The sequence below is a fragment of the Neovison vison genome, chromosome 7, assembly GCF_020171115.1.
Source record: "Neovison vison isolate M4711 chromosome 7, ASM_NN_V1, whole genome shotgun sequence".
NCBI lineage: Eukaryota > Metazoa > Chordata > Mammalia > Carnivora > Mustelidae > Neogale > Neogale vison.
Genome location: NC_058097.1, coordinates 40,464,954 through 40,490,701, shown reverse-complemented (window position 1 = coordinate 40,490,701; position 25,748 = coordinate 40,464,954). Strand labels below are relative to the sequence as shown.

General features: G+C 48.2%; 1 protein-coding gene and 1 non-coding gene across 2 annotated transcripts in view; both read right to left on the bottom strand.

The window, feature by feature from the left end:
* Window positions 1–1,087: 1,087 nt before the first annotated feature.
* On the bottom strand, window positions 1,088–1,161 carry TRNAT-AGU. The gene has a single exon. It is a non-coding gene; the product is annotated as a tRNA-Thr (tRNA).
* Window positions 1,162–2,877: 1,716 nt separating this feature from the next.
* Window positions 2,878–25,748, bottom strand: part of WDR88 (WD repeat domain 88) — a 40,421-nt gene continuing 17,550 nt past the window's right edge. Inside the window, exons 4-11 of the mRNA XM_044256267.1 lie at window positions 24,738–24,801; window positions 22,350–22,488; window positions 20,763–20,892; window positions 15,581–15,768; window positions 13,771–13,853; window positions 12,439–12,507; window positions 5,388–5,480; window positions 2,878–3,229 (exon numbers count right to left, since the gene is read on the bottom strand). Coding sequence (XP_044112202.1) covers window positions 3,056–3,229; window positions 5,388–5,480; window positions 12,439–12,507; window positions 13,771–13,853; window positions 15,581–15,768; window positions 20,763–20,892; window positions 22,350–22,488; window positions 24,738–24,801 — 940 coding nt within the window. The 3' untranslated portion in view covers window positions 2,878–3,055. The remainder of the gene's footprint in view (window positions 3,230–5,387; window positions 5,481–12,438; window positions 12,508–13,770; window positions 13,854–15,580; window positions 15,769–20,762; window positions 20,893–22,349; window positions 22,489–24,737; window positions 24,802–25,748) is intronic.

Below are 25,748 nucleotides of genomic sequence, written 5' to 3'. Positions count from 1 at the left end.
GTACAATGTACTGGAGGCTGGCCTGGGGGAGTCCTTGTCTCCTCCAGGAGAATGGCCAGGGGAGGTTTCCCAAGGCATACCCTTAAGGCAGGTTAGAAAATGAGAAAGACCCATTCCTGCAAAGGGCCCAGGAAACAGCATTCTAAGTACAAGACACAGAAAACACAAAGGCCCTGGGACAGAAATAGCATGGCATTTTTAAAGAACAGGAGGGGTAGAGTTAACCCTGGCCCTATTTCTCTCTCCAGCCTTTGCTCTGCCTAAGGGTGCTCACCCAATCCGATGGGTTCAAGGTCATCCGCTGCATGCATGGCTGAGGGCCGCAAATGCTTTTCTTCCGCTGACCCTCCCCAGTAGCCAGCCTTACGCACCCAATCAACATTGGCCACCAAACAGGCCAGTGCTCAAAAGTGACACGGCATACCTCAGGCTAGCAGTAAAGATGCGCCAAGGAAAACCACAACCTCATAACGACCCAAGCCCTATTACCACTAAACTCACCTCTGATTGGATTGAGAAGGTGCCCATCAGAACTGCAACTGACCCCCAAAACAAGAGAAGAAACAGACAATAACCCCAGAAGCATGGGAGAGGGAGAGAGATGCTGCTTCTGGCGGAGATGAATTTGGCTCTTAGGAACACTGGCTGATCCCGGAACTGCCCCCTCTACAGCTCCTTGGGACTGCCCTGTTGCTTCTGACATGAATTTTGTTGAGTCTGACCTGCGTGTTCCTGGGTAACTGTTCAAAATTCCAATGCAGTCGACTCCAGCGCAATCGATCAGGGTCAGGCCCTGCAGTCCTGTATTTGTGCAGCAGCCAGAGCCCCGGGCCTTGGGGGTGCGCTTCCCACCTGGCCCCCTGGGGATACCGACTCTGATCGCCCTGCTCTGCGGAGCAGCGGGGAACGTTGTCCTCCCTCGCCTCGGACGCGGACGCCACCGCCCGCGGAGACCTAGGGAAAATACTCTGCGGTGGCAGAGGGCGGGCGAAACTGGTTCACCTTCTCAGGTTCACCTTCACACACCCAAAGTGAGAGGGGCGCGGGGTAGGGCAACTGGTAAAAAGAGAGCCGGGACGCTCGGTTGAGGCACCGCTGGGATTCGAACCCAGGATCTCCTGTTTACTAGACAGGCGCTTTAACCAACTAAGCCACGGCGCCGCCCGCACGGATACCGCGAGAATCTGCACCCCATCACCATTTATTCCATCCGCCGTGCGCTTGCGCATGCGTTCTGCCTGCAGCCGGCGCATGCGTGGTGTCTGGTACGGACGCGGAAACCTGGGAGCAAATGGCACGAGAGACGCCGGCCGGCTGGTCTTCCCGGTCTCTGTCGCATCTGCCCCCAGGCGCGGAGCCCCGTGGCCAGGTGTTTGAGGGACGCCCGCGCCAAGTCAGGCCTTCTGCCCTCCAGACCAGGCGCGGGAAGCCCCCCAGCCCGTCCTGCGAGGCCGAGCCCCGGGGGTCAGGTCGGGGCTCACACCCCGCGGTGGCTCCGCGGTGACCACGCCGCGCAGTGATCGCTCCGGCGGCCTGAGCCCGGGAGGCGGCGGCGCTCCGGAACCGCGCTCGGGCTTGGCGGCCCTTCCCGCCTTGCGGGCGCATCCAGCCGCCTGGCGACCCTTCCGTCGTGCCGCTTCTCCCAGGACACCGCGGGCGCGTGAGCTGGCCCTGCGGGACCGGGAGCTTCGAGGGGGCCCCCGACGCCGCCCGTGGGGAGGTTTGTGGTGCGGAAGCAAGCGGGGCCCTCCCCGCCCAGGCCTCCCGCCTGCTGCTTCTGGGCCTCCTCTCCCGGACGCGGCAGCCGCCTCGTCCCAACACTCGTTAGAGGGCCTGCGAGCAACGACAAAACCAAACGCGGCTGCCCCCTTCACCCAACGGCCCCTCCGGCCGGAGAGCCTCGAACTCGGAAATGTAAGTTTCTGCAAGTAGGGACGCAGGGCCCGGTCACTGGAGTGACCTGCAATAATAGCAAAACCCGAGAAGCCACCTGTGTGCCCATCAGTGGCGCACTGTTGGCACCTGCAGCCCGGCCGCGCCCCACAGCCGAGAGGGGTACTGCTTAGCAATGGGAGTTCCCTTTCAAAGACAGCCCGGTTGCTGGGAGGGCGCAGAGTGGAGCTCTGACATGTTCACCCATCATGGGCGTCAATAAATGGGGACATCCTGAACAGCCAGCCCCAGTCTGACCGGTCACCAGGGTGACGACTGAGGAGGGCAGCACCCAGCCCAGGACCTGCCCAAATAGTGACCAGCTTCTGGTGTCCCTGGGCAGAGTTATGGGATGCCAGTCAGTTGACATGAAATAAACCAGGCCTGCAGTTAAGTTTTTAAGACAAACCAAGGGCCATATTCCTGATGGGCAGAAATTGCGTGAGCCATACCAGATGGGAAAGAAAGCCCTTCCTGTCTGTTAACTGAAACCTTTGTGCCTTCCGAAGTAATTGATTTGTGGAGTGTGGGGTGCACTGTGGAAGCAGGAGGAGGACTGTACATCTGCCTGGGCGTTCTGGAAATGGAAAAGTCTGGGGTGGAGAGCATGAAACATTCTGTGATGGCAGTGCCCTCCACCCACCTGCCTCTGACCTTCCTGTGCCCCGAGTCGATGGCCATCTGGGAGCACTAGCCAGTGAGGTACCCACAGTGCCTTGCCTCCTCCGCAGAGGGGTCCCACATAGCTTCCTGTTCATTTGACCAAGCTTTCCTCAGGAGCTGTGGGTGCTGGCCTGGCTGCCTCACAGCCCAACACCAGAGTCCAGAATGTGTTCTTAAAGGAGACAGAATGAACACCAAGACATGAAAGCTTAGGAGCAGCAAAAGTGCTTCTAGAATTCACATGCACACTTGTTTTCTAAAGGAATCGAGATTTATTCTGCATGAAATCTAAAAACAGTGTTTGATCCCCAAGGGGGCTGTGGAGCTGAGGCCGTGCCCCTGCCCCAGTCTGACACGCTCACCCGGGCTGGGTCCAGCCGTAGAGAGAGGTTCCTTCAGAGCCCCAAAACCTGCTTCACAGGAGACCTGTGATCAAGTCAGTCAACAAGCCCAGTGAGCATCAGTCATTGGCGGTCGGGCTGCACTCCTGTGACGGTGAGTCTTCCCCTCCTAATGATGATGAGACCTCTGTTAACGAGCCTTTTGCATCCATCCGGCAGAACACACATTTGGTGACTGTTTCAGAAAAGATGTCACTTTCGTAGTTGCAGAAAGGCCTGTCGCATACTTCACACTGACATGAAATATTTAAAAAGAGTAAAAGCAAGTGCTGGTCACAGGGAACCAAGGCATCCAGGTAGGATTCTCCCACCAGAGCCAACCCCCCACCCCTTGGCTGGGCCAAGGCAATAGCTGCCTCTCTGCTCTGTGGTCTCTGCCCCCACAAGCGTGGACATTGCAGGCCACTAAGAGAGAATGCACATGGGCTTCTCCCTCTCTTCCCCCTACAGAAACTATGCAGGTACAACCAGCCCATCCCTTGCTGTGGGAATTCTGGGGGCAGGAGTGGCAAGCCACTGGACAGTGGAGAGGACGGGGGTAGGTATCTAACCCCATCCTCTGCCCTTCACAGAGCACAACTCTGGGGCTGAGGGGCTATCCTAACCCCCTGACATCCCAGGGACCTAACTTACAGAACCATGAGAAGCAAGTAGGCAAGATTTCTGAACAAAGCAGTACTTTTTGCTAGATGATGAAGGTTCTGAGCCTTCTCCTCCATCTCAGCCTGTTTCTGGCCACGGCGCACAGAGAATAGTTGCTACAGTGGCACAGCTCACCCGCCCTATCTGCTTTCCACACGCAAGTGAGCAACACCACGGGCTGGGCTATCAGGCCATGGGCAGGGGTCTCAGGGATGCCTCCCGCAGCAGCATCCCCCTACAAGATGGCAGGCCTCTGCCCTAGCATGCCAGGCCTCTGTGCTCTGCCACCTTTGTCTACTCAGGGCACTAAGGCCTTTGGGAGAGGCAGCCACATCCCACCCAGGGTAGGCCCTCTGGGAAATCTGGCTTCTGAGGTTTCTTATATTGATTTTGAGCAAGACAAATGCAAAGGGCTCATCTTTGGAAGAGCTTCAAGTATGTCTCTTTTCTTTGTTTTGTAAGAAAGAAATTTGTTTCTTTACCTACCTTATTCTACAGCATAATTTCCCATGGCCCAACCCCAAAATGGCAGGGCTCAGAGCAGGAAGCCCCTGGGGGCCCTGTCCCAGGGGACAGGTGGAGGACACAGGCAAGCACTGCTCTGTAGCCAGTCAGCTTCTAGGGTCCAAGGGCCAACATGGCCACACAGACCATGAGGACCAGCTGGCCACAAAGACAAGGTCCATGTTGGTCCCACCCCTCATCTCCCTGCCCTACAGATTAGCCATTTCTAGCAGCAGCTCCTGGCTGGGCCTTCTAACAGGAGACAAGCCTAGGTGGCTTCCCCTGCAGGGAAGGAGGACTCAGAGGACCCACCAGGGACTCCTCAAGCCTCTCAGGGTGCAGCCAAGTGTCTATACTGCAAGGCCCTCATAGGGACTGGCCTCCAGCACCCAGGGATAGACTCTGTGGCCATCCCTGGCCAACACCTGGTGAAGCAGATGTGTCCAACCTACTACCACCGTCCTCCACTAGAGAAAAACAGGCAGCTGAGTCCCTTCTCTGGGAAGGCACTGGGCAGTGGGGGCCTGACCAAGGAGTCTGCTGGTAAAGCGTGGGAGGCTAATGTCGTGTCTAGCTGTGTGTCCAGCCATGCCCCTCTGACTCATTTCACTTCTCGGATACCCCAGGCTCACTCCTGCCTCAGAGTCTCCACACTGGCTCTTCCCGATGCTGGGAAGTCCTTCCCCTAAGTATCTGCACAGCTCACTCCCTCACCGCCTCAGGTATTCAACAAATGTTAACCTTCTCAGTGAGACCTATCCTGGCCATCCTTTCAAGTGTGACCAGCAGGAGAACCTGAGTGGCTCAGTGGGTTGAGCAGCTGACTCTTGATTTCAGCTCAGGTCATGATCTCCACGACCTGGGATCAAGCCCCGCATTCAGCTCCCTCCCCTCTCAGCAGGGAATCTGCTTGAGGATTCTCTCTCCCTCTGCCCCTCCCCCACCTGTAGGTGCTCTTTCTCTCTCAAATAAATAAAGTGTTACCAGCATTCCCATCCATTCCCCTTTCCCTACGTTATTTTTCTCCAAATTATTTATTGCTATGGGATGTAGGACATATTATTCTTGCTTCTTTTTTCATGGCCTCCTCTTTTAGAACGTAAGTTCCCTCAGGGAAAGAATTTCAGTCTGTTTGTTCATGGTTTTATCCCCAGTTGCCCAATAAATGTTGGTTCAAAGAATAAATTCATTTGTGGAGGAACCTAATGAAAGCCTTCGCTGAGCTTAATATTGCCCAGTACCAACCTGTTTCACCTTTAAGCCCAGGGCCTTTTTGCACTTGATTACCAGAGGAATTTCGTCAATTTCTTCAATATTCCATAGTCTCATGGTTTTGTCCTAAAACAAGTTAAACAGCAAACCAGCAGTCACAAGATGGGCCCCTTCAGCTGGGAGGCGCCAGGAAGGCGCACTGCATCCACTTTACAACGTGAAGAACCCCATCATGCAGAGGAGCAGAATCAGGGTGACCTGCTTTCTCCAGGACTATCCCACCTTTTGCACCATCAAGTCCCACATCCCAGCAAACCCATTCCAGGGTGCAGAAGGTTCCACATTTCAGCAATGGATGTGGAAGTTTGAGGGAAAGGACAAAATCCCCACAGTGGCCCCAAAATAGGAACTGAAGGCAAAACTATGTTTAATGACAAATGGATATGCTACATGATCCACCTTCTATAGCCGCTGTCAGTTCTCCATGGCTTGCAGTTCACCCTGAGTTCCCGCTCACGGGCCATTGTAACCACAAGTGTTAATGGGCTGCCTTTGATTTTACCTATGCCTTTGATTTTACCTATGATCAACTGGTGTGCTGTGTTTCAAGATCTTGCTAGCAAAATTTTTAACATTGTGAATATTATCATCATGTTTTCTAAGAGTTCAAATCGTGAAGATGAGAATAATTACAAGACCAATGCCACCATGATACAGACATCACCAGAAGCAGAGGCTGAACAGCTGTGTTTAATGACAGATGGCCAGACAAATAAAACTAGATTGGGATCAGGGGCAAGGTGATAATTAACCAGAACATGTCATACTGCAGGATATGAGGAAAAGAATTTGGAATTGGGTATGGTGGAGAAGAGAATGTGAAAGTACTGAAATGTGAAAGACACTGAATTTCACAAGCCTGGTATGAGACGGGCAAGTTCTAAATCAGTTTTTCCATATTCCAAAAAGACACCAGTGTGAAAGAAAATGAAACGTAAGCCATCCGGATTGGAAAAAAAGTAAAACTATCTCTATTTGAAGATTACATAACCTTGCATATAGAAAATCTTAAAGAATCAACTAAAAACCTATTAGAACTAATAAATGAGTTCAGTAAGGTTGCTGGATACAAAATCAATACACAGAAATCTACTGTATTTTTATACAACTGCAATGAACAATCTAAAAGTGCAATCAGATGCACAATTCCATTTAGAATAGCATCAAAAAGAAGAAAATGTTTAATAATAATTTTAACAAAGGAAGTGCAAAACTTATAGAACAAAACTAAAAAATCTATATTGTTGAAAGAAACTAAAGATGTAAAGGAACAAAAAGATATCTCACGTTCAATAGGTCAGAAAACTTAATATTGCTAAAATGAGAATAATCCACAAAATGTAATACAGATTCAACACAATCTTTATGAAAACCCCAGATGACTTCTTTGCAGAAATAAACACACTGATCTTAACATTCATATGGGAAGCACCTGTGTGGCTCAGTCGTTAAGCATCTGCCTTCAGTTCAGATCATGATCTCAGGGTCCTGAGATGGAGTCCCACATCGGGCTCTCTGCTCAGTGGGAAGCCTGCTTCCCCCCCTCTCTCTGCCTGCCTCTCTGCCTCCTTATGATCTCTCTGTGTGTCAAATAAATAAATAAAATCTTTAAAAAAAAAACCCATCCTGACAATGGGATATTATTCGATGATGTTTAAAAATGAGCTGTCAAGTCATCAGGAGACATGAAGGACCCTGAAATGCATATTGCTAAGTGAAGGAAGCCAGTCTGCAAAGACCACAGACTGCATGCGTGCAACTATATGGCATTCTGGAAAAGACAAAACTATAGACAGAAGTTGTTGGGCGTTCTAGGGATGAAGGGGAGGGATGAACAGGTGGAGTACAGGGAATTTTTAGGAAGGGAAACTTCTGTATGAAACTGTCATGGCGGATACATTACATGCCTTTGGCAAAACCCATACAACATAAAGAGTGAAATGTAAATTACAGACTTTGGTTCATAATAATGCATCAATATTGGTTCTTTACTTGTATCAAATATACCACACTTAATGCAAGACATTATTACTAATAGTGGAAACTGGGGAGAGGAAGGGACTATATGGGAACTCTCTGTACTATTAGCCCAACTTTCTGTATACCTAAAACTGCTCCAAACAACAAAATCTATTTTTAAAAGAAGATACCAATACTCCTGAGACAATGGTAACGGATGAATTAGTTTGGTAATACTGCTCAAATGATCACCCACTACCATATCATTCCTTTGATTGTTTTTCTGGAATGGAATGTAGTCAGCAGAATAATGCCCAGAAATCCTCACCCTAATCCCCAGACCCTGTGAACATGTTAGGTGACATAACAAAGGGAAATTAAGGTTGCAGATGAAATTAAGTTCGCTGACCAGCTGATCTTACAATAGGGACGTTGTTCTGGGTTATCCAGACAGGCTAGACATAGTGATAAATATCCTTAAAAGTGGACAACACAGGGACACCTGCATGGCTCAGTCATTAAGTGTCTGCCTTTAGCTCAGATTGTGATCCCAGGGTCCTGGGTTCTAGCCCCGCATCGGGCTCCCTGCTCTGTGGGAAGCCTGCTTCTCCCTCTCCCACCCACCCCCGCTCGTGTTCCCTCTCTCATTGTGTCTCTCTCTGTCATATAAATAAAATCTTTTAAAAAAGAAAAAGTGGACAACACAGTGAGAGGAGTAGGTTCTATAGAAGAAAGGCACAGAGAAATACGATGTTGTTGGCTTTGAAGATAACAGGAAGATGAACAAGCCGAAGAATGTGGTGGCTTTTAGAAAGGTTAAGGAAATGGATTATCCCCTAGAGCTACAGAAAGGAATACAGTCCTGTGGATGCCTTGATTTTATTTTATTTTTTTAAAAGATTTTATTTATTTATGTGACAGAGAGAGATCACAAGTAGGCAGAGAGGCAGGCAGAGAGAGAGAGGAGGAAGCAGGCTCCCCACTGAGCAGAGAGCCCAATGCGGGACTCGATCCCAGGACCCTGAGACCATGACCTGAGTCAAAGGCAGTGGCCCAACCCACTGAGCCACCCAGGCGCCCCAAGGATACCTTGATTTTAGCCCAGCAAGACCTTGTCATACTTCTGTCTCACAGAACTGGAAGATACTAGGCTTTTGTTGTGTAAGGGGTAAAGTGTATGGTGATTTATTATAGTGGCAATAAGAAACTAAAAGACTGCGTAATGTTCCATTTCCTGAATTGGCATGTGCAATTAAATGCAACTAAATGCCATGTGGGAGAAGAAAAGGGGCCAGTGATCCCATCGGTGTTGGCCCCTTGCTGTGTGGAGCTGTCAGAGGCCACCAACAATCCCTCTCCAGGGATTGTTGGTGATTTGCCAAATCCCCACAACCTAGCCCTTGAATACTTTGATTCAGAAGTTGGGAGTTTCAGATCATCTTCTTGATTTCTATGAAGATTTTAGTGAAAATGCAGAAAACATAAAAGCGTGTTGACATCTTATCTGAATACAAACTAGACATTGCTCATCTAGCCACATGTTCAGCAGACAACACAGATCTAAATTCTGGAAGATTCCATTCAGCCTATTAACTTCTTTCCAAAGCAAATGAAAAGAGCTCACCCGCTAAATGGACGGCACGTCATGCACACCACACTGCACAAAACCATGGGATTTGCTCACCTGCGATGTTGGGTCTTTTTTCTTTCTTTTTTTTGGTGGGGGGGAGAGAGAGAGAAAGAAAGCAGGGGGTGGGCAGAGAGAGAGGGAGAGAGGGAATTTTTTTTTTAAGATTTTTATTTATTTATTTGACAGATCACAAGTAGGGAGAAAGGCAGGCAGAGAGAGACGCAGAGGGAAGCAGGCTCCCCGCTGAGCAAAGAGCACGATGCAGGGCTCGATCCTAGGACCCTGAGATCATGACCTGAGCTGAAGGCAGAGGCTTTAACCCACTGAACCACCCGGGCGCCCTGAGAGAGGGAATCTTAAGCAGACTCCCCACTGAGCATGGAGCCCAACTCAGCTCGATCCCATGACCCCAAAATCAGGACTGGCGTCAAAACCGAGAGTCAGACATTTGCTCTACCGAGCCACCCAGGAGGCACCCCCGAGGTCTTTCTTAATAGTTTTTAGTCTCCTTTCCTATTCCTCAAAAAGTAGAGAAGCACTTTATAAAAATGATGACTTTGTAGACATGGAAGAAGGTGTGTTGCTTAAACATTTACCTCCAAGACGGCTGTTGTCACTGTCAGCTCTAAAGAAGATATTTAAAATGTGGGCCTGCCATAAAATTGTATGTTTAATGTGTGGCATAAGAAGAATGTCCTCTGGTTTTGAAATGCATTGAGGACGAGAGTGGAAGAAAGGGATTACAATAGAATTACAAGAGAAGGTATGGGGCGCCTGGGTGGTTCAGGTCAGGATCCCAGGGTCCTAGGATGGAGCCGCACATCAGGCTCCCTGTTCACTGGGAAGCCTGCTTCTCCCTCTCCCACTCCCCCTGCTTGTGCTGCTCTCGATGTTGCTCTCTCTGTCAAATAGATAAATAAAATCTTTAAAAAATAATTTAAAAAAAGGTATTTTTTAAATACCTTAAATACTTAAAATACCTTAAACAGTGTTTCTCCAACACTGTTTCAGGATCTTCAAAGAGGCCACAGTGAGCCTAAAGAAGGATGAAGTGACTGCCCCTTGGTTGCAGGTTGTGACAAAAATGCATACAGTGAAATTAAGGGTCTTTTTTGGTTTTGTTTTTTGAAATTAGACAGCTTCGGTACTTTAAAAAAAAAAAAAAATCAACACTTTCACCAGAAAATGGCAGTCATGCCAAACAAGACATTCATTCTCAGTCTCTGTATCTGGGATCCAACGTTATTATCCCAAGTTCAAATGACCTCTGTGCTTTAAGGCCATTTCCCGGAGAAACAGAGGCTGGAGTCATGACCGCGTGCACTGTACTTCAGAGCCTTTTACGGTAATGGCCACTTGAGTCACGGCCGGCCGACACCATCCACTCTTGTGGCAAAGGACCCGGCTGACTGACAAAATGCCTTGGCCACTAAAAGGTTTGCAGACTGAGTACCTTCGGACAGCTTTGGAGAGCCGGAAGTGAATTCCTGCGAATCTAAAAACCTGTGAGCTCTAGAGAGACCCTGAGGACTCCACGACCTGCAGCTGTTGCTGAGAGGATGTTTTCGCCTGCTGGCCTCCCGAGGGCTGGCCCAGGAATCGGTGAGAAGTGGGCTTGGTACGAGCACAGCTGCAGGCCCAAGTGGGGTTCACAGTTGTCAGTGTGTGGTTTTGTTGCGACCTCAGCAAAAAGAAGGGCGTCCCGAGGCTGGGGCAGTCCAGGGAACGCTGTGCACCCCCTAAACTTGGGCCATGTTATGTGTCATTTGTAGCTCAATAAAACTGGGGAAATAAATCCATGAATAAATAGAACTATGTTTATTGAATCAATCTTATTGTATCAATCTTATTGTACTTGTATTCTTTTCTTTAAGTCTTATATTTAGTATCTTCAGCACACATGATAATATAGCCTGCAACACTGGAATATCCAATGAAGACTTTTTGTAAAAGTCCAAATAAATTGTCATAAGAAAGAAATATTATAAAATATATTATCAAATACATAAAACATTATAAAATATAAGATATATAAAAGAAACACAGGGTGCCTGGGTGGCTCAGTCAGTTAAGCATCTGCCTTTGGCTCGGGTCATGATCCAGGGTCCTGGGATCGAGCCCTGCATCAGGCTCTCTGCTCAGCAGGAAGCCTGCTTCTCCCTCTCCCACTCCCTCAGCTTGTGTTCCCTCTCTCACTGTGTATCTCTGTCTCTGTCTGTGTCAAATAAATAAGTAAATAAAATCTAAAAAAAAGAAAAAATGTTTTATATAAAAATAAAAACATTACAAAATATAAAACATTATAAAATACAAAAATAAAATTAGTTCTATTATAAATTACTACTATTTGCTTCCATTAAGTAGTCCAATTATTACTGTTTCAATACTAGCATTGATGTAACAGAGAAGTAAAAAACACTGAATGAGACATGCATTTCAAATAAACATTGATTTTTCTTATTTTGGTTTGCACTTTCAGTTTTTTCCAGCTTTACTGAGATAGAGTTGTCATAATCATCTTTCATATTTTTATATTAAAACAGTAACACGGGTGCCTGAGTGGCTCAGTGGGTTAAAGCCTCTGCCTTTGGTTCAGGTCATGATCCCAGGGTCCTGGGATTAAGCCCCGCATCGGGCTCTCTGCTTGGCAGGGAGCCTGCTTCCCTTCCTCTTTCTCTGCCTGCCTTTCTGCCTAGTTGTGATCTCTGTCTGTCAAATAAATAAATAAAATCTTAAAAAAACAATAATACATCGGCATAGAACTTTTATTAGGTGTTCTGTTATTATGGTATTGGGGTTGGGTGTGGCAGTGTCTGGGTTGGCTCTCTAACACGTTGGTCATGGTAGGCTGAGTCTTACCCATGGTCCCATGCACCCAGAAACCCCCAGACCACAGAATGGCAGGGTTCTAATAAAGGTCAGCAGGGGGAAGGTGGGACACCCCACCCCCACTACTCTTGGGCTCACCACACCTGAAAGACAGCTCTTGGGATACCCTTGGGCTTGCTCTTCTGTGCCATCGGCATGGGAATTCCAGGATATGGTGGCGCAGAGAGGGAAGGCCCACCTGGGAGCTCAGGGTGGTCTCTGCTGCTTCCCAATGAGCTTGACGCCTCCCCCCCAAAAGCCCCCTGTTGGCTCCATCACTCACTGGTCTGGGCAGGCCCTAGCTCCAACAAAGCTCAAATGTCAATGGTCACAGACACAGAAATCCCTGGCAACTCCCCACATAAGCAGACATAAGGACCTGCTTCCCACGGTCCCAGCCAGCTCCCTGCATTGAGAATGGCCTGGCGTGGCTGGGGGCGGGGGAGGGGGTGGTGGCGGGGCTCAGACTGAGCCAGCCCAGGAATTTAGCTTGACAGTAACACTCCCGTGACACCAGTTCTGAACGTGAGAGAGACTGGAAGTCACTCAGGGATCGGCCGCTTTTACCTTTGAAGCAGACAGGACCCATTTCTTGTTGTTGCTAATGGCAACGTCTGTCACCCAGTCACTGTGGCCCTGAAGAAAAATAGAATTTTAACAAGCGCCTAGAGGGAAAACCTTGGTAAGCACAAAAAAGACAAAAAGGCAAAAGTCAGGACCCCAGGGATGCCTGCGCTTAAGAGCAACTAATTGCGTTTTCTGGACGTCACCCGTGACATGCAACACGAAGTGTAAAGGGTGTCAATGCACGTGTGCGTGACGGCACCGCGCTCTTTAAAACAGAGCTCCAGTGTTGAGCAGGATGGAAGAAGAGTGACTATATTCCCAGCTGGCCCCAGAGCACCTCTTGCAGGCTTTCGTTTGCCTTCTCTGTTCCAGGCAATAACCATTCGGAGGTCCTCCTGGAGAGGGGGGCTTTTGCTTCGAGTCGCCGCAAACCTATCCCCTGTGGCCTGAGCAAATGGAGGGTTATTTTCCTCAGGTAAAAAGAAGCTCCGAGGAGAGAGATGCTTAATGACGTCAGGGCTCTGCGTCAGCATCTGGACCATTCTTCAAGGGAAAGAGGTGGAAGGCGAGCCAGTGTGGTATGGTAGGAAGAAGGAGAGCAGGAGAGAAGTGAAAACTGCCGTGTGCGTAACAAAGGACGGGAGCTTGGGGGACCAAGATGTATGGATGCAAGCCAAGATTTCACTGCCAAACCGTGAGATCACTCGGTGGGAATCTTGGGGTCTGGGAGCACTTGGCACAGAGGCACTGCTGTAGCCAGTCCTGGGACTGCCTAACCTCTCTGGGTTCCTGCCAAGTTGGGACAATCCATCCCCTCATCATAGAGACACTTTGGAGTCGAGTCTCCTCTGACTTGTAGGCAAAAGCACTCAGAGACCCGCCATTCTGGAGCCCAGAGCTATCTATGCAGGCCTCATTATGGCATTCATCTTTCTGCAGAGTAATTTCTACTGTTCTTAGACACTTTTCCACCTCTGAGTTTTTGCATTTGTTGTTCCCTCTGCGTAGAATGGCTTTCCCGCATTCCTCATTCACCCAGTCTTTCCTTGCCTTCAAGTTCTCAGCTCAAATGCTACCTTCTCCAAGAAGCCTTCCCTGTCGAACCATTGTGGGTTAGTCGTTGGGGTCTATCTCTTTCACATCACCCTGTTGTGGTTTCTCTGTTTCACTCATCATGGTTAATGATCTGCTTGTTGGTTTCCTGTCTGTTCTTCCCCAAAGAGGTGTTAGCTCCAATGGGGACATCTAGGTCTGTCTCACCCACTACTGTATCCCCAGCACCCAGCACCAAGCACCCAGCATGGACCCTCTATCTGATGCTGACATCGGTACCTTCAAGGAGAGCTTCCGGTAGCCTTCTCCTACATCCCAGATAGCCACAGTCCTGTCGAACCCTCCAGACACGAGAACAGAGGCTACAACACAAAATGATAACATTTCAGAGAAGGGGGGAGTCATCTTCCCCCTGCCAAGTGCTCCCCCTTTCAGCAAGGTCAAAGTGGGCTGAGGTTGCATTGGTGTGGTGACACCATGGTTCAGTCCAAGGACACTCCAACCCCTTCCTGGGGTGGCTCGATGACCCCCAGCCAGTTACAGTCCATTTTCATTATTCACAGCAGTGACGTTCCATAAAGCCACCACAGATGCTGAATTAGACAATGGTGAACAATTTCTCCTAGGGGACCTATAGGGTGAGGTTCCTAGGAGCCTCTCTGGTCCCAACTTTTCATTAACCGATCAATACGTAACCTCGTTTTAGATCTCCTTCTGCTGAAACACACTGTAGTTGACACACAGTGTTTATTCATTAACATTAAATTCACAGCCATCAGTGCGGGAGCTGACGCCTCAACCAGCTTATCCAACACCTGTGCTTTCCCTGTAAGCCACGTCACCACCTTCTCGCGCTGAGGAGCACAGGACAGCAAGCACTCCGGCCCTGTGCTTGGGGGCTCTTTAAAGAACAGAGTCACCAACCAAGTCCACCAAATGCAAAATAACTGGGCACTCAAGGGCCCGCAAAATGGACACTTGCCAGAAAGGGAGCTGGAACAAGAAGGCAGAGGGCCACCTTGTTCAACCGCAGCTGGGAGTGTGTGGAAGGCCAACTCACACTCTTCACTGCCCTGCGTGTGTCCACAGCCCCTGCCACATCACAAAAGTGCCACAAATGCTGATTTTAGGGTTATGAATAAATTTTATCCAGTATGGTAATTCACAAATGCAGAACGTGTGAATAAGGATAATGGCCAATACGCAACTCTGAACCCCAAAAATACAAGGACAGAAACTGGTGGGATGCCCCCTAATGGTCTAACTCACAGACCAACTCTGCTTACGAAGAGGTAAAGTTGTTCAAAACACCCTAGCATTTCGCAAGCCAGGCTCTGATTGCTTCTGTACTGGCTGGGGACCCCTGATACACACACACAGAAAGCGAGCCCCACTTCCCAGGAGAATGGAGGAGGAAAGCCATTGGCTCCTGAGTGTCAGGGACTGTCACTTCCCTCACTGAGGCTAGTGGCCTGAGGCCACTTCCTGTCATTACCTCTGTTGGCACCCATGCCCCTTTGTCAACAATGCCCTCACGACCCATGAGGAAACACCCCACACAATCCTCTCATTCCCTCTGGTTGGAGGGTACTGACTCTGACCTCTAGTTCAGAGGGGTGGGCAAGTCACTCAAACCTAGCCAATCAGAGCCTTTCATCCCCTGGTGAAGTGATTGGTTCCGAGGTAGGTGTGTGTCCCAAGCTGAGCCAATGAAGCACTGTCCTGGGACTTGCACTAGTACCAAGGAAAAGAAAGGTCTCTCTTTGGCCAGGACTGGCTCCCTAACAGCACTGTCTTGAGTGTCTGGACCCAGCCACACCTGAAGTGAAATCTGCTCTTGGACTTCCCCATTCCAGGAGCTAGTAAATATCTTTGGCTGCTAAGCCACATTAAGCTGAGTCTCTGCTACTTGCAAACTTCTGCCTATGAATGTCCCTCCTGGCTTGTGTGTTCTCATCGAAAACAAATCCACCCTCACCATTGGTGAGGAATTGCCTCTCTTTATGATGGCAAGTCCAGGGGAACGGAACACAAGATCTGCCCCAGCCCTCCCACAGGTGTGAAATCTTTCTATGTGTTCATTACTCACTGTCTCTGGAAAAGTGGCAGGAGCTCACAGAACCTTCATGGCCCTTCATCAGAGTCGCACAGGCTCCAGAGTTCCGAAACTCCCCCGTATGGACATTCCATATTTTTAAGGTTTTATCCCAGGAGCTTGTACACAGGAAATGGCCACTGAAGGTAAAGCAGCAGTTTGAGATTGCACCAAAATGTGCCCTGAAACACAGATGGGAGGGTGTACACATCAGCACCTCATGCCTGGAGAATCTGGGGACAGAGCTGAGGTGAGGGGCACGGGAGCTGACTTGCTCCCCTGTGATGTAATGGACATCCTTCCTTTGATCACTGCCTACCATGGTCCAAATCTCTTTTTCCCCCCATTTTTTAAAAATTTAAAATCTAGTTAGTTAACATATAGTGTAATATTGGCTTCAGGAGCAGAATCTGGTGGTTCATTACTTACATACAACACCCAGTGCTCGGCACAGCAAGTGTCCTCCTTTATGCCCATCACCCATCTGGTGCACCCCCCACTCACCACCCTCTATCAACCCTCAGTTTGTTAAGAGTCTCTTACGGTTTGCATCCCTCTTTCCTCTCTTTTCCCCCTCTTCCCCTTTGCTCATCTGTTTTGATTCCTAAATTCCACATGAGTGAAATTATAAGGTATTTGTCTTTCTCAGACTGACTTATCTCACTTAGCATAATACATTCTAGCTCCATCCGTGTCATCGCAAATGGCAAGATTTCATTCTTTTTGACGGCTGAGTGAGATTTCATTGTATATATATTATCAAGGTCCAGATCTTAATTGCTCTGGCTATGCAATATTCTAGGATTTCTCAATCATAACAACACTGACATTTGTGCTACCCACAATTCTTTGTGGTAGGGGGTTGTCCCATACACTGTAGGATGTTGAGCAGCCTCTACTAGATGCCGGCAGCACCTACACTCAGCTACGACAACTAAAAATATCTCCAGACATTGGCAAATTGTCCACTGAGAACCACTTCACTACTTAGAGCTACCTGAGACTTGAGGGAAAGAGGCATCAGAAAATCTGTTAGCAGTGGTCAACAGAAAAACAGCCCTTAGGGTCTCGTCCTGGGTCACACTTTCAAAATGGGTTTCTCCTGCTCACGCTCCACCTCGTTTCTCTCCAAGACCTGGAGGCCCCTCCTTCCCCCACCCCTCTCTCACCACCTTCTCCCAGTGCCGTTCTCTTTTCTCTCCCTCTCCCTTCAACTGTCTTCAGTCATTAAGGCATATCTGAATGCTGTGCATTTAGTTAAGTTTTTAGTTATCCATTCTCAATTTTTTTAAAAGACTTTATTTGACATACTGGGATCACAAATAGGCAGAGAGGCAGGCAGAGAGAGAGATAGGAGGAAGCAGGTTCCCCGTGGAGCAGAGAGCCTGATGTGGGGCTCAATCCCAGGACCCTGGAATCATGACCTGAACCAAAGGCAGAGGCTTTATCCACTGAGCCACCCAGACACCATACATTCTCAATTTTTATGTCTTTTTTTTTTAATCTGTCAGAATTTGGCTGTTTTTGTTTTCTTTGTGATCCTCCAAGTATTTCCCCCTGGAATTTCATCTTCCATCATAAACAGTTTTCAAGAAAACCTATGAACATAGATGAGCATCTCTGAGTGGCCCGGATCATAAAATCAGTCATTTTACTTGAAGGAAAGCTTGAACAAAACTGTTTTTTCTAGAGCTCAGGCCAGAGTTTTCAACTCTGCTTTCGTTCTTTGTAGTGCAGACTAAGAGCAAAGGAGAAGAAATGTCAACTTCCCAAGGTTAGGAAAGTCAGACTTTCCAAATCCCTGTGGCTATTAGGCTAAGAGCCATCCCAGCATATACTGGAGATGGATAAAATGCTTTCGCCAGAATCCAAACACAGTGTTTGGGATTTAAACCAGGGCTATCTCTATTTTCCAGGAAAATAGAAATTCCATTTCTCATAAAAGATTGTGGTACTTAACAGTTTGGGGAAAGTGCTTATGTTGCAATTATGTCTGGGCAGGATGGAATTAATGCACTTTTCCCTATTCCTCCTGCTAAGTACAACCAACAATCCTGGGCATTTATAAAGCAAAGAGGAGACTAGGGAAGATGGAGGTAAGAATGCAGACCAGCATGACATCTTGGGACCCAAGAAGGCATGCTGTGTGTTCCTAGGGTTTTATTTTCTTCACCTATCCTATACTGAATACCAGGAAAGCCTATAACCCAAGAAACAATGGGGACCATTAAAAGGCCCTCAAAAAAGCCTGTTCTTTCTAGCCAGATAGATAGCTGAGCAAGACAGAAAACTTGTAGCCACGCCCCACCTTATTCCAGCCAAACATCTCAGGAAAACCTTCATCCCATCCCCACCCCTGCCAGCAAGGTCCAAGAAGGAAGCCTAGACTGCTATCCTTGCCAGACTCTACTGAGATGGCCTGCTAGAACAAGATTTTAGGACTGAGAGTTTTCTAATATAATTAACATACACAACATCCACGACACAACAGGAAATCACTCATCATACTAAGAGCCAGGAATATGTCATTGAGAATGAGAAGATAATCAGCAGATGCCCAACAGTGAGATGACACAGACATTAGAATTATCTGGCAAGGATTTTTAAGTGGCCACCATAAAAATGCTTCTATGGACAATTATAATCGTGCTTGAAGCAAATGAAAAGATAGAAAGCCTCTGCGAGGAAATCAAAGATGTGACAAAGAGCCACATGGAAACTTTACAACTGAAAAATAGGAAATTAAAAATTAAAAATTCAATGAAAAGGACAGAGAAAAAGAGTCATTGAATATGGAGACAGACAATACAAATTAAACAGTCCAAAAAAGAGACTGGAAGGGGGGAAAATAAAACAGCTTGAGAGACTTGTGGGACTATAACAAAAGATTGAAAATTTGTGTCATCAGAGTTCCAGAGGGGAAAGGGGGTAAGTGCTGAAAAAGTAATCAAAGAGATTATATCTGAAATTTTACCAAATTTTCCAAAAGAAATAAACCCACAGATTCAACAAGCTAAATGAGTAGGACAAACCCCAAGAAATCTATCCCCTGACGCATCATAACTAAACTTCAAATGCAATACTGGATCTCTAGGTCATGAGTTCAAGCCCCCTGCTGGGGGTAGAAATTACTTTTAAAAAATGAAATTAAATAAATACTTAGTTGAACTTCTGAAAACTTAAGACAAAGAAAAAATTCTTGAAAGCGGCAAAAGGGAAATATAATTTGAATGGCAGGAGATTCTTCATCAGAAACCATGAAGGGGTGTCTGGGTGGCTCAGTGGATTAAGCCTCTGCCTTCGGCTCAGGTCATGATCCCGAGGTTCTGGGATCGAGCCCCTCATTGGACTCTCTGCTCAGCAGGGAGCCTGCTTCCCCCTCTCTCTCTGCCTGCCTCTCTGCCTGCTTGTGATCTCTGTCCATCAAATAAATTTAAAAAAAAAAGAAAAGAAGAAACTGTGAAGATGAGAAGAAAGTGACAGGAAAGATTTCAAGTGATGAAGGGGAAAAAAAGAAAGAAAGAAAAACCTGTCAACGCCAATTTTTATATCTGGCAAAAATACCCTTTAGGAATGAATGGGAGGGGTGCCTGGGTGGCCCTGTCAGTTAAGTGCCAGACTCTTAATTTCAGCTCAGGTGATGATGTCAGTGTTTGCAAGATCGAGCCCTGTCTGGGGCTTGCGCTGGTCATGGAGCCTACTTGAGATTCTCTCACGCCCCACCTCCCCCGGCTCCTTCTGCTCCTCCCCCCTCCTCTCTCTCCCTTTCCCTCTGCTCCTCCCTGTCGCATCTCTCTAAAATAAATAAAAATCTTTTTTAAAAAATGGTTAAAATGAAATTTTTATGTTATATATAGTTTTACCACAATTTTAAAAATGTGATATTCCCCCAAACCACTGAACTATACACTTGAAATGGGTGCATTCCCTTGACCGTGAATTATATCTCAATAAAGCTGTCAAAAGAGAACGAAAGACAGGCAGGAAGGAGGGAAGAGGAAAGTGAACGACCGAGAGACAGGTAAGAGCGATTTTTCACTAGAGATCCTTTTGTTCCTTTTTAATTTTGTACTGTGTTGCACATTTTACATTTTCAAAAAGTAATTTACATACTTTGGAAATAAAAACATGCAAGGCCCCTTGTTCATAAACATAAAGGCCCCTTTGTTCATAAATAAAGAATTTAAGGACGTTGACAGCAGAGCATGACATCAAGTGTGGGCTGCTCTGTATGGGGGGCACTTAATCTCTTCCTTTATCTTTTCTTGCTAAAATCTACATTCTCCCCTCCCCAAATCCTACAATTGGGTTGATCAAAAATACCAATAAACATTTTGCTCATTTCTCTTTCCACCCCAATGGGGAAAACAGAAGGCAGTGGGCTATGATGCCCACAGCAGGAACCTTGGCCACCTCCGTTCCCCACATGCCTCACTACCCCAGGGAAGTGGCCCACGGCACCCTCGACCTGAACGTCCCTGAGAGTCCCTCTCAGTAACAGAGCCTGTGCTGAGCACGCACTGAGGGGCCCATGCTGAGGACCTGCATGTGCCATCCTGCTGAGACCTCACCTCTGCTCAGTTTGCAGGTAAGGAATCTAAGGTCCAAAGTCACAGAGGATATAAACCTGCACACTCTTAACCTCTGGCCAGATCTCCAAGGGACAGCCTGTCCCAGGCCAGCAGCACTCGCCACTGAGTGTAGCTGGCAGGATGATGGGGCATGTATACATTCTGGGACCCTGCCATCCAGGGTCTGCTAGAGAGGACTGAGCCCCCACCTGATGGGGACCACCTGCCAGGGAACTCTCATGCGCCCTGGATGATCAGATTGTCCCCTTTTACAGAAGATGCTGGAAATTCACATTTGGGAGGGAGGTGGGAGAGCTCTGCACCATGTTTTCCAGAGTTGGCTCACATGGAAACAAATGCACCTGAGCCCTATCCCCACTCACAAGCCACAGCTAGTGATGCCCACCGCCGCCGCTCCCCCACCCCCCGCCTGCCTCCCTCCTTCCCTTTCTCCATCTCCAGCCTCCTCTAAGCACCCTTGGCCAAGCTGGGGATGCCCCATGTGGACACCCGATCGCAGGCCTAAGGTGGGCAGGCCAAATCCAGGAGGGCATGAATGGGGACTCGGGCCCACCTCCCAGCTGCAGAATTGGGCCCCTCCTCACTTGGTGATGGTAAGTAGCGTGGCCTGGGATGTAATATCCCAGATCTTGATGCTTTTGTCCAATGAAACAGAAGCCACCTTCTGGCTGTCGGGGTCAAAGCAGCATGCTGTGAGAGACCGGTTGTGATGATCTGAGGCACAGGGAAAGCAAGTCATTACCTAGCATTCCACGGGCCTCTGCGGGGGCAGCGACCATATCACAGAAACACAATTCCTATTTCACAAGGCACTCTATACTCACACAAACATTTCTCAGGTGCCGACCGTGTGCCGGGCTAAGGCTGGCCCGGCCCTGAAAGGTTGAGGAGGGCCCTTAAAAGTTAGTGGGGTGGAGGGGTGCCTGGGTGGTTCAGTGGGTTAAAGCCTCTGCCTTTGGCTCAGGTCATGATCCCAGGGTCCTGGGATCGAGCCCTGCACTGGGCTTTCTGCTCAGCAAGGAGCCTCCTTCCTCCTTTCTCTCTCTGGCTACCTCTCTGCCTACTTGTGATCTCTGTCTGTCAAATAAATAAATAAAATCTTAAAAAAAAAAAAAAAGCGGGGGAACCAGAATGGGAAGAGGGCCTCCAGAAGAAGGAACGGCAGGTGCGAAGGCCTGAAGGTGGGACAGAGCATGGAGAAACGAGGGGTGCAGCTGGAAGCTAGAGGCTGAGGACAGGAAGAGGATGAAGTGACATGGGAAGGAGAGAGGTATAGCCAGGGGACAGCGCCCACGTGCCAGGTCCGCGCTCAGCCAACAGAAACACAAGGTACACATGGGAAGTAGGCGTGGGGTTTGCGAACGCTCCTGCGAGGTCAGGAAAGCCACCCAGCAATGTGTTGTTAAGATCAGACACGCCAGCGAAGGAGAGAGGACGCAGAGAGCAGCCTTTCACTTCTTAACTTTATATGCTTATCGCATTTGTTACGATGATTACATTTTTTATTATTTTACTTTGAGATAACCGTCGATATGCATACGGTTGTCAGGAATAAGAAAGGGAGATCCTCGGGCGCCTGGGTGGCTCAGTGGGTTAAAGCCTCTGCCTTCAGCTCAGGTCATGATCCCAGGGTCCTCTGCTCAGCAGGGAGCCTGCTTTCCCCCTCCCCCACCCCCGCCTCTCTGCCTAGTTGTGATCTCTCTCTATCATATAAATAAATAAAATATTAAAAAAAAAAGAAAGGGAGATCCTGTGTGCCCATCACCCAGTCTCCCCCAAAAGCAGCAGCTTGTATAAGTGCCGTACCATATCACAACCAGAAAATTGGCATCTGATACGTATTATCTTTATAATTGAAAAATATAGGTAAAAATGTTATGAAGGCTGAGCCTCCGCTCAAAGAGAGGTTGCGCTTTAACTGTCCATGTGGCACTGGACCAGAACACTGTTTCGTCTATGACAAGCATGGGGCTAATCCTGTCATTAGCCTGAACCGATGAGACTCGGGCCAGGTCTTAGGCACTGGTGTCCTGTCAGTGAGGGTCCCATCTCTCATCAGGTGGCTCATTACAGCCTCAACAAATAGGGCCACTGAAAGTCACTGTTGGTCAGGAGACAAGTGGCTGGTACCGCAGCAGACAGAACAGAGCAGGGCGCCCCTGCAAACTCACTTTTGATGTATGACACAGTGGTGGTGTTTTCTGCATCCATTATACAGATGGCCCGGTCCACGTCCAAGGCTGAGACTACATATTTGCCATCAGGAGAAACCTTGCAGGAGGCTATGAAGGTTTCGTAATTGATCTTCCACTGAATAGGGCAACAATCAAAAGGTGATTTTCTTTCTAGCCCCTCAGTCCAGAAGAACTTTCTTGGATGACAGAAATGTTCCATCGACACACTGTCCAATACATTAACCAGTCTCTGGCCATATGGGGCCATGGAGTACTTGCAATGGGCTAGTGCAAATAAGGAACTGAATTTTAAATTTGGGTTGGTTTTAATTAATTAAATTAATCAATGTAATTAATGACTCTGTGTCCAGGACAGATGGACAAGGATAGGTACAGCATCTAGTGGAACTGGCCACAAGGCTCTCCTAATGGCCAACTTTTGTCCTACTCAGTAGGGTAGGCAAGTGTTTATTAAGTGTCTGCTCTGTGCCTCGCACCATTGATAAGACACCACAGCCCACCATTCAGGCCTCTCACATTCCCCCAGGAGAGGCTGGCAGCAAACCTCAAGAAGGGGACAATGAGCTACTCAACATTCTAGGAAAGGAGGTCCCCTCTGTACGTTACAAATGATGGCATTGCCACCATGACAGTTATAAAATACACCCACAAATTCTTGGACAGTCTTCCTTCCAAAAGGTAGAGCCTAATTCCCCACCCCTTGAGCCTGGACTGGACTCATGTCCAACGAATAGAATATGGCAGAAGTGACAGTGTGGGACCAGGTCATAAAGGAAACCGCGCCTTCCCCTTGCTCTGTCTTGGATCACTCACTCTGGGGGAGTGAACTGCCATGTCCTGAGGACGCTCAAACAGCCCTACGGGGGAGAGCGACTGAGGACTCCTGACCAAAACCATGTGAGGGCACCATCTTGGAAGGGGAGCCTTCAGCCCCAGTTGAGCCTTCAGATGACTGTAGCCCCTGGTGACCTCTGAACTGTGACTTCATAAGAAAACTGAACCAGAACCACCCAGCTAAGCAGGTCTTAGATTTCTGTCACAAAGTGGGAGATAATAAGCATTTGTTGTTTCAAGCTAATTTGTCAAACAGGGATGGATAACTAATTCAGTTAGTTGGCAAGTGGCACGGATCGCTGGTGCACCAAAAATAAATCAAAGCACTAACAAGATGCTTAAAGAAGCAAAAGAAAAGCATCTCAAACAGCAAAACTGGCTGGAGACAAGAGCAGGAAATGTATAAGAGAAGAAACAAACATTTGGAATAAACGCTCCAAGTTGGAAGTGATCAACACTAGTCTCATTTTTCCACCAACCCAAGTGGCTAAAATGTTTTAAAAACCATGCTGTCTGGCTGGTAAGATAGTGAGTGCCCCTCCAGTGCAGTGGAGAGGAGCTGGCACAGATGTCCAGAGGATAGTTTCTAAAAGGCCATGTTTCTACACCAAATTAGCAGTAAAATCCAGCTCTATTTCCTTAAAAATATTGCATTGTGTGTATAAAAATTACATGCCAAGTTTCCCCATCGTAGTGTCGCTTATGGTAAAGAAAAGTAAAAACAGCCTTAGTGTCCTATACCACGGAATAGTGCAACACAGCCTGACTTATCCACGCCATGGAATCCACGCGTCCATGAGAAAGGATGACGTCAGTGTGTCCTTACCCACCATTTATTTTTGAGGGGAAAAAAAAAAGTCAAGATCCAGAAGGTATGCACAGAGTGATGATACTTTGCTAACAGAACATACTCACCTGTGTTCATCTGGAAATGTGTGCGGACATAGAAGAGATGTCAAGATATTAGCTATAATGTCTGGGATGTTTACGGTGACTCTAAGTGGATCTTTGCACAGAGAAGAAAAGAGGGGCAAAGGGAAGGTGACGAGCTCCCTGGGCAGCCCCTTTGGCAGGGCCAGGGCTGCAGGGGCACCGGACAGAGAGGGAGGGAGTCTCAGGCTGGTTCGGATGGATGGATGGCGGCCCATCCAAGCTCCCCAGAACACTCGTGTATTCAGCACGTGGCCTTTGTCCCATGGACTCAGCTCTACGTCTGGCCCCATCAAATCCCAACAGCCCCATGGGGGAGAGACTTTTCCTGCACAGTCCCCTTAGCCTGGAATGCCATGCCCCATTCTCCCTCACTCCCTCTCCTTGTGTATTCAAACGCTTCCCATCCTTCCAGCAAAAGCCCTCCTCTGCCTGCCCCAAGAAGCTTTCCTTCCCCAATGCGCTCCCCCCCCCATCACCTGGTATCCCTGACAAAATTCTCCTTTTCTGAAAGACTGGTTTCCCGTCCCATCCCAGTCTCCACCCCCAAAGGAGCCCCTCCCAGGCCCAGTCAAGGTCCCCTGGGCGGGCCACACTCACCAGCAGCTTGCCTGTCTCAAGGTCCCAAGCTTTCACCGCTTTGTCGTAGGACGCTGTGATAATTCTGCCAAGAAAATGACCCAGATAGCTACAGCTATGAGCTCTATGAAAAAAATAAATACATAGAAAATTCTTCATAGAAAATGTAACTTCAGACCAAGATTGCAAGTAATGCCTGAATCTCTCTTAAGATGTTCCCTGAGCCCCTTCCATGACCAGATGGAACCCCACGCCAGGCACCACTGCACACTCTTCCTCAGTCCCTCAGCCACCCAGACTCGTTCCTCCATCTTCGGGGCATTAAAGGGACTGTGTCTTCTCTCCTGTGGATGACGGTCTTCTTCTGAGGGGACACCTACCACGGACCACCCCTTTCCTTCTCTGCTCACAGGGCTGTCTTTTTACAGAAACACTCTGACAGCTCACTTCATTCTAAAATGTTTTCTTGTACATTTAGCAACATGACATCAATGTACCTTTGTCCATACTAATATACATGTACCTCTCTCCTGTTGCATGTTTCTGTGACAATCTGTGTGTCCTGTGGAAGATGGATTCCCATGCGGGTTTTTACTTTGTAACAGTACTTTTACTTTGCTTTGTAGCTGCTGCTCGGGGTACAAGCAAATCTATTTTAAAGCAAAGCCCCTTAGGACACTGGGTGGCTCAGTCAGTTAAGCGTCTGCCTTTGGCTCAGGTTATGATCCGAGAGTCCCGGGATCGAGTTCCGCATCAGGCTTCCTGCTCAGCAGGGAACCTGCTTCTCCCTCTGCCTGCCTCTCTCACTCTCTGTCTCTGTCAAACATATGAATAAAATCTTTTTTTAAAAAGTACCTTGTAGGGACGCCTGGGTGGCGCAGTTGGTTAAACGACTGCCTCCGGCTCAGGGCGTGATCCTGGAGTCCCGGGATCGAGTCCCACATCGGGCTCCCAGCTCCATGGGGAGTCTGCTTCTCCCTCTGACCTTCTCCTCGCTCATGCTCTCTCTCACTGTCTCTCTCTCTCAAATAA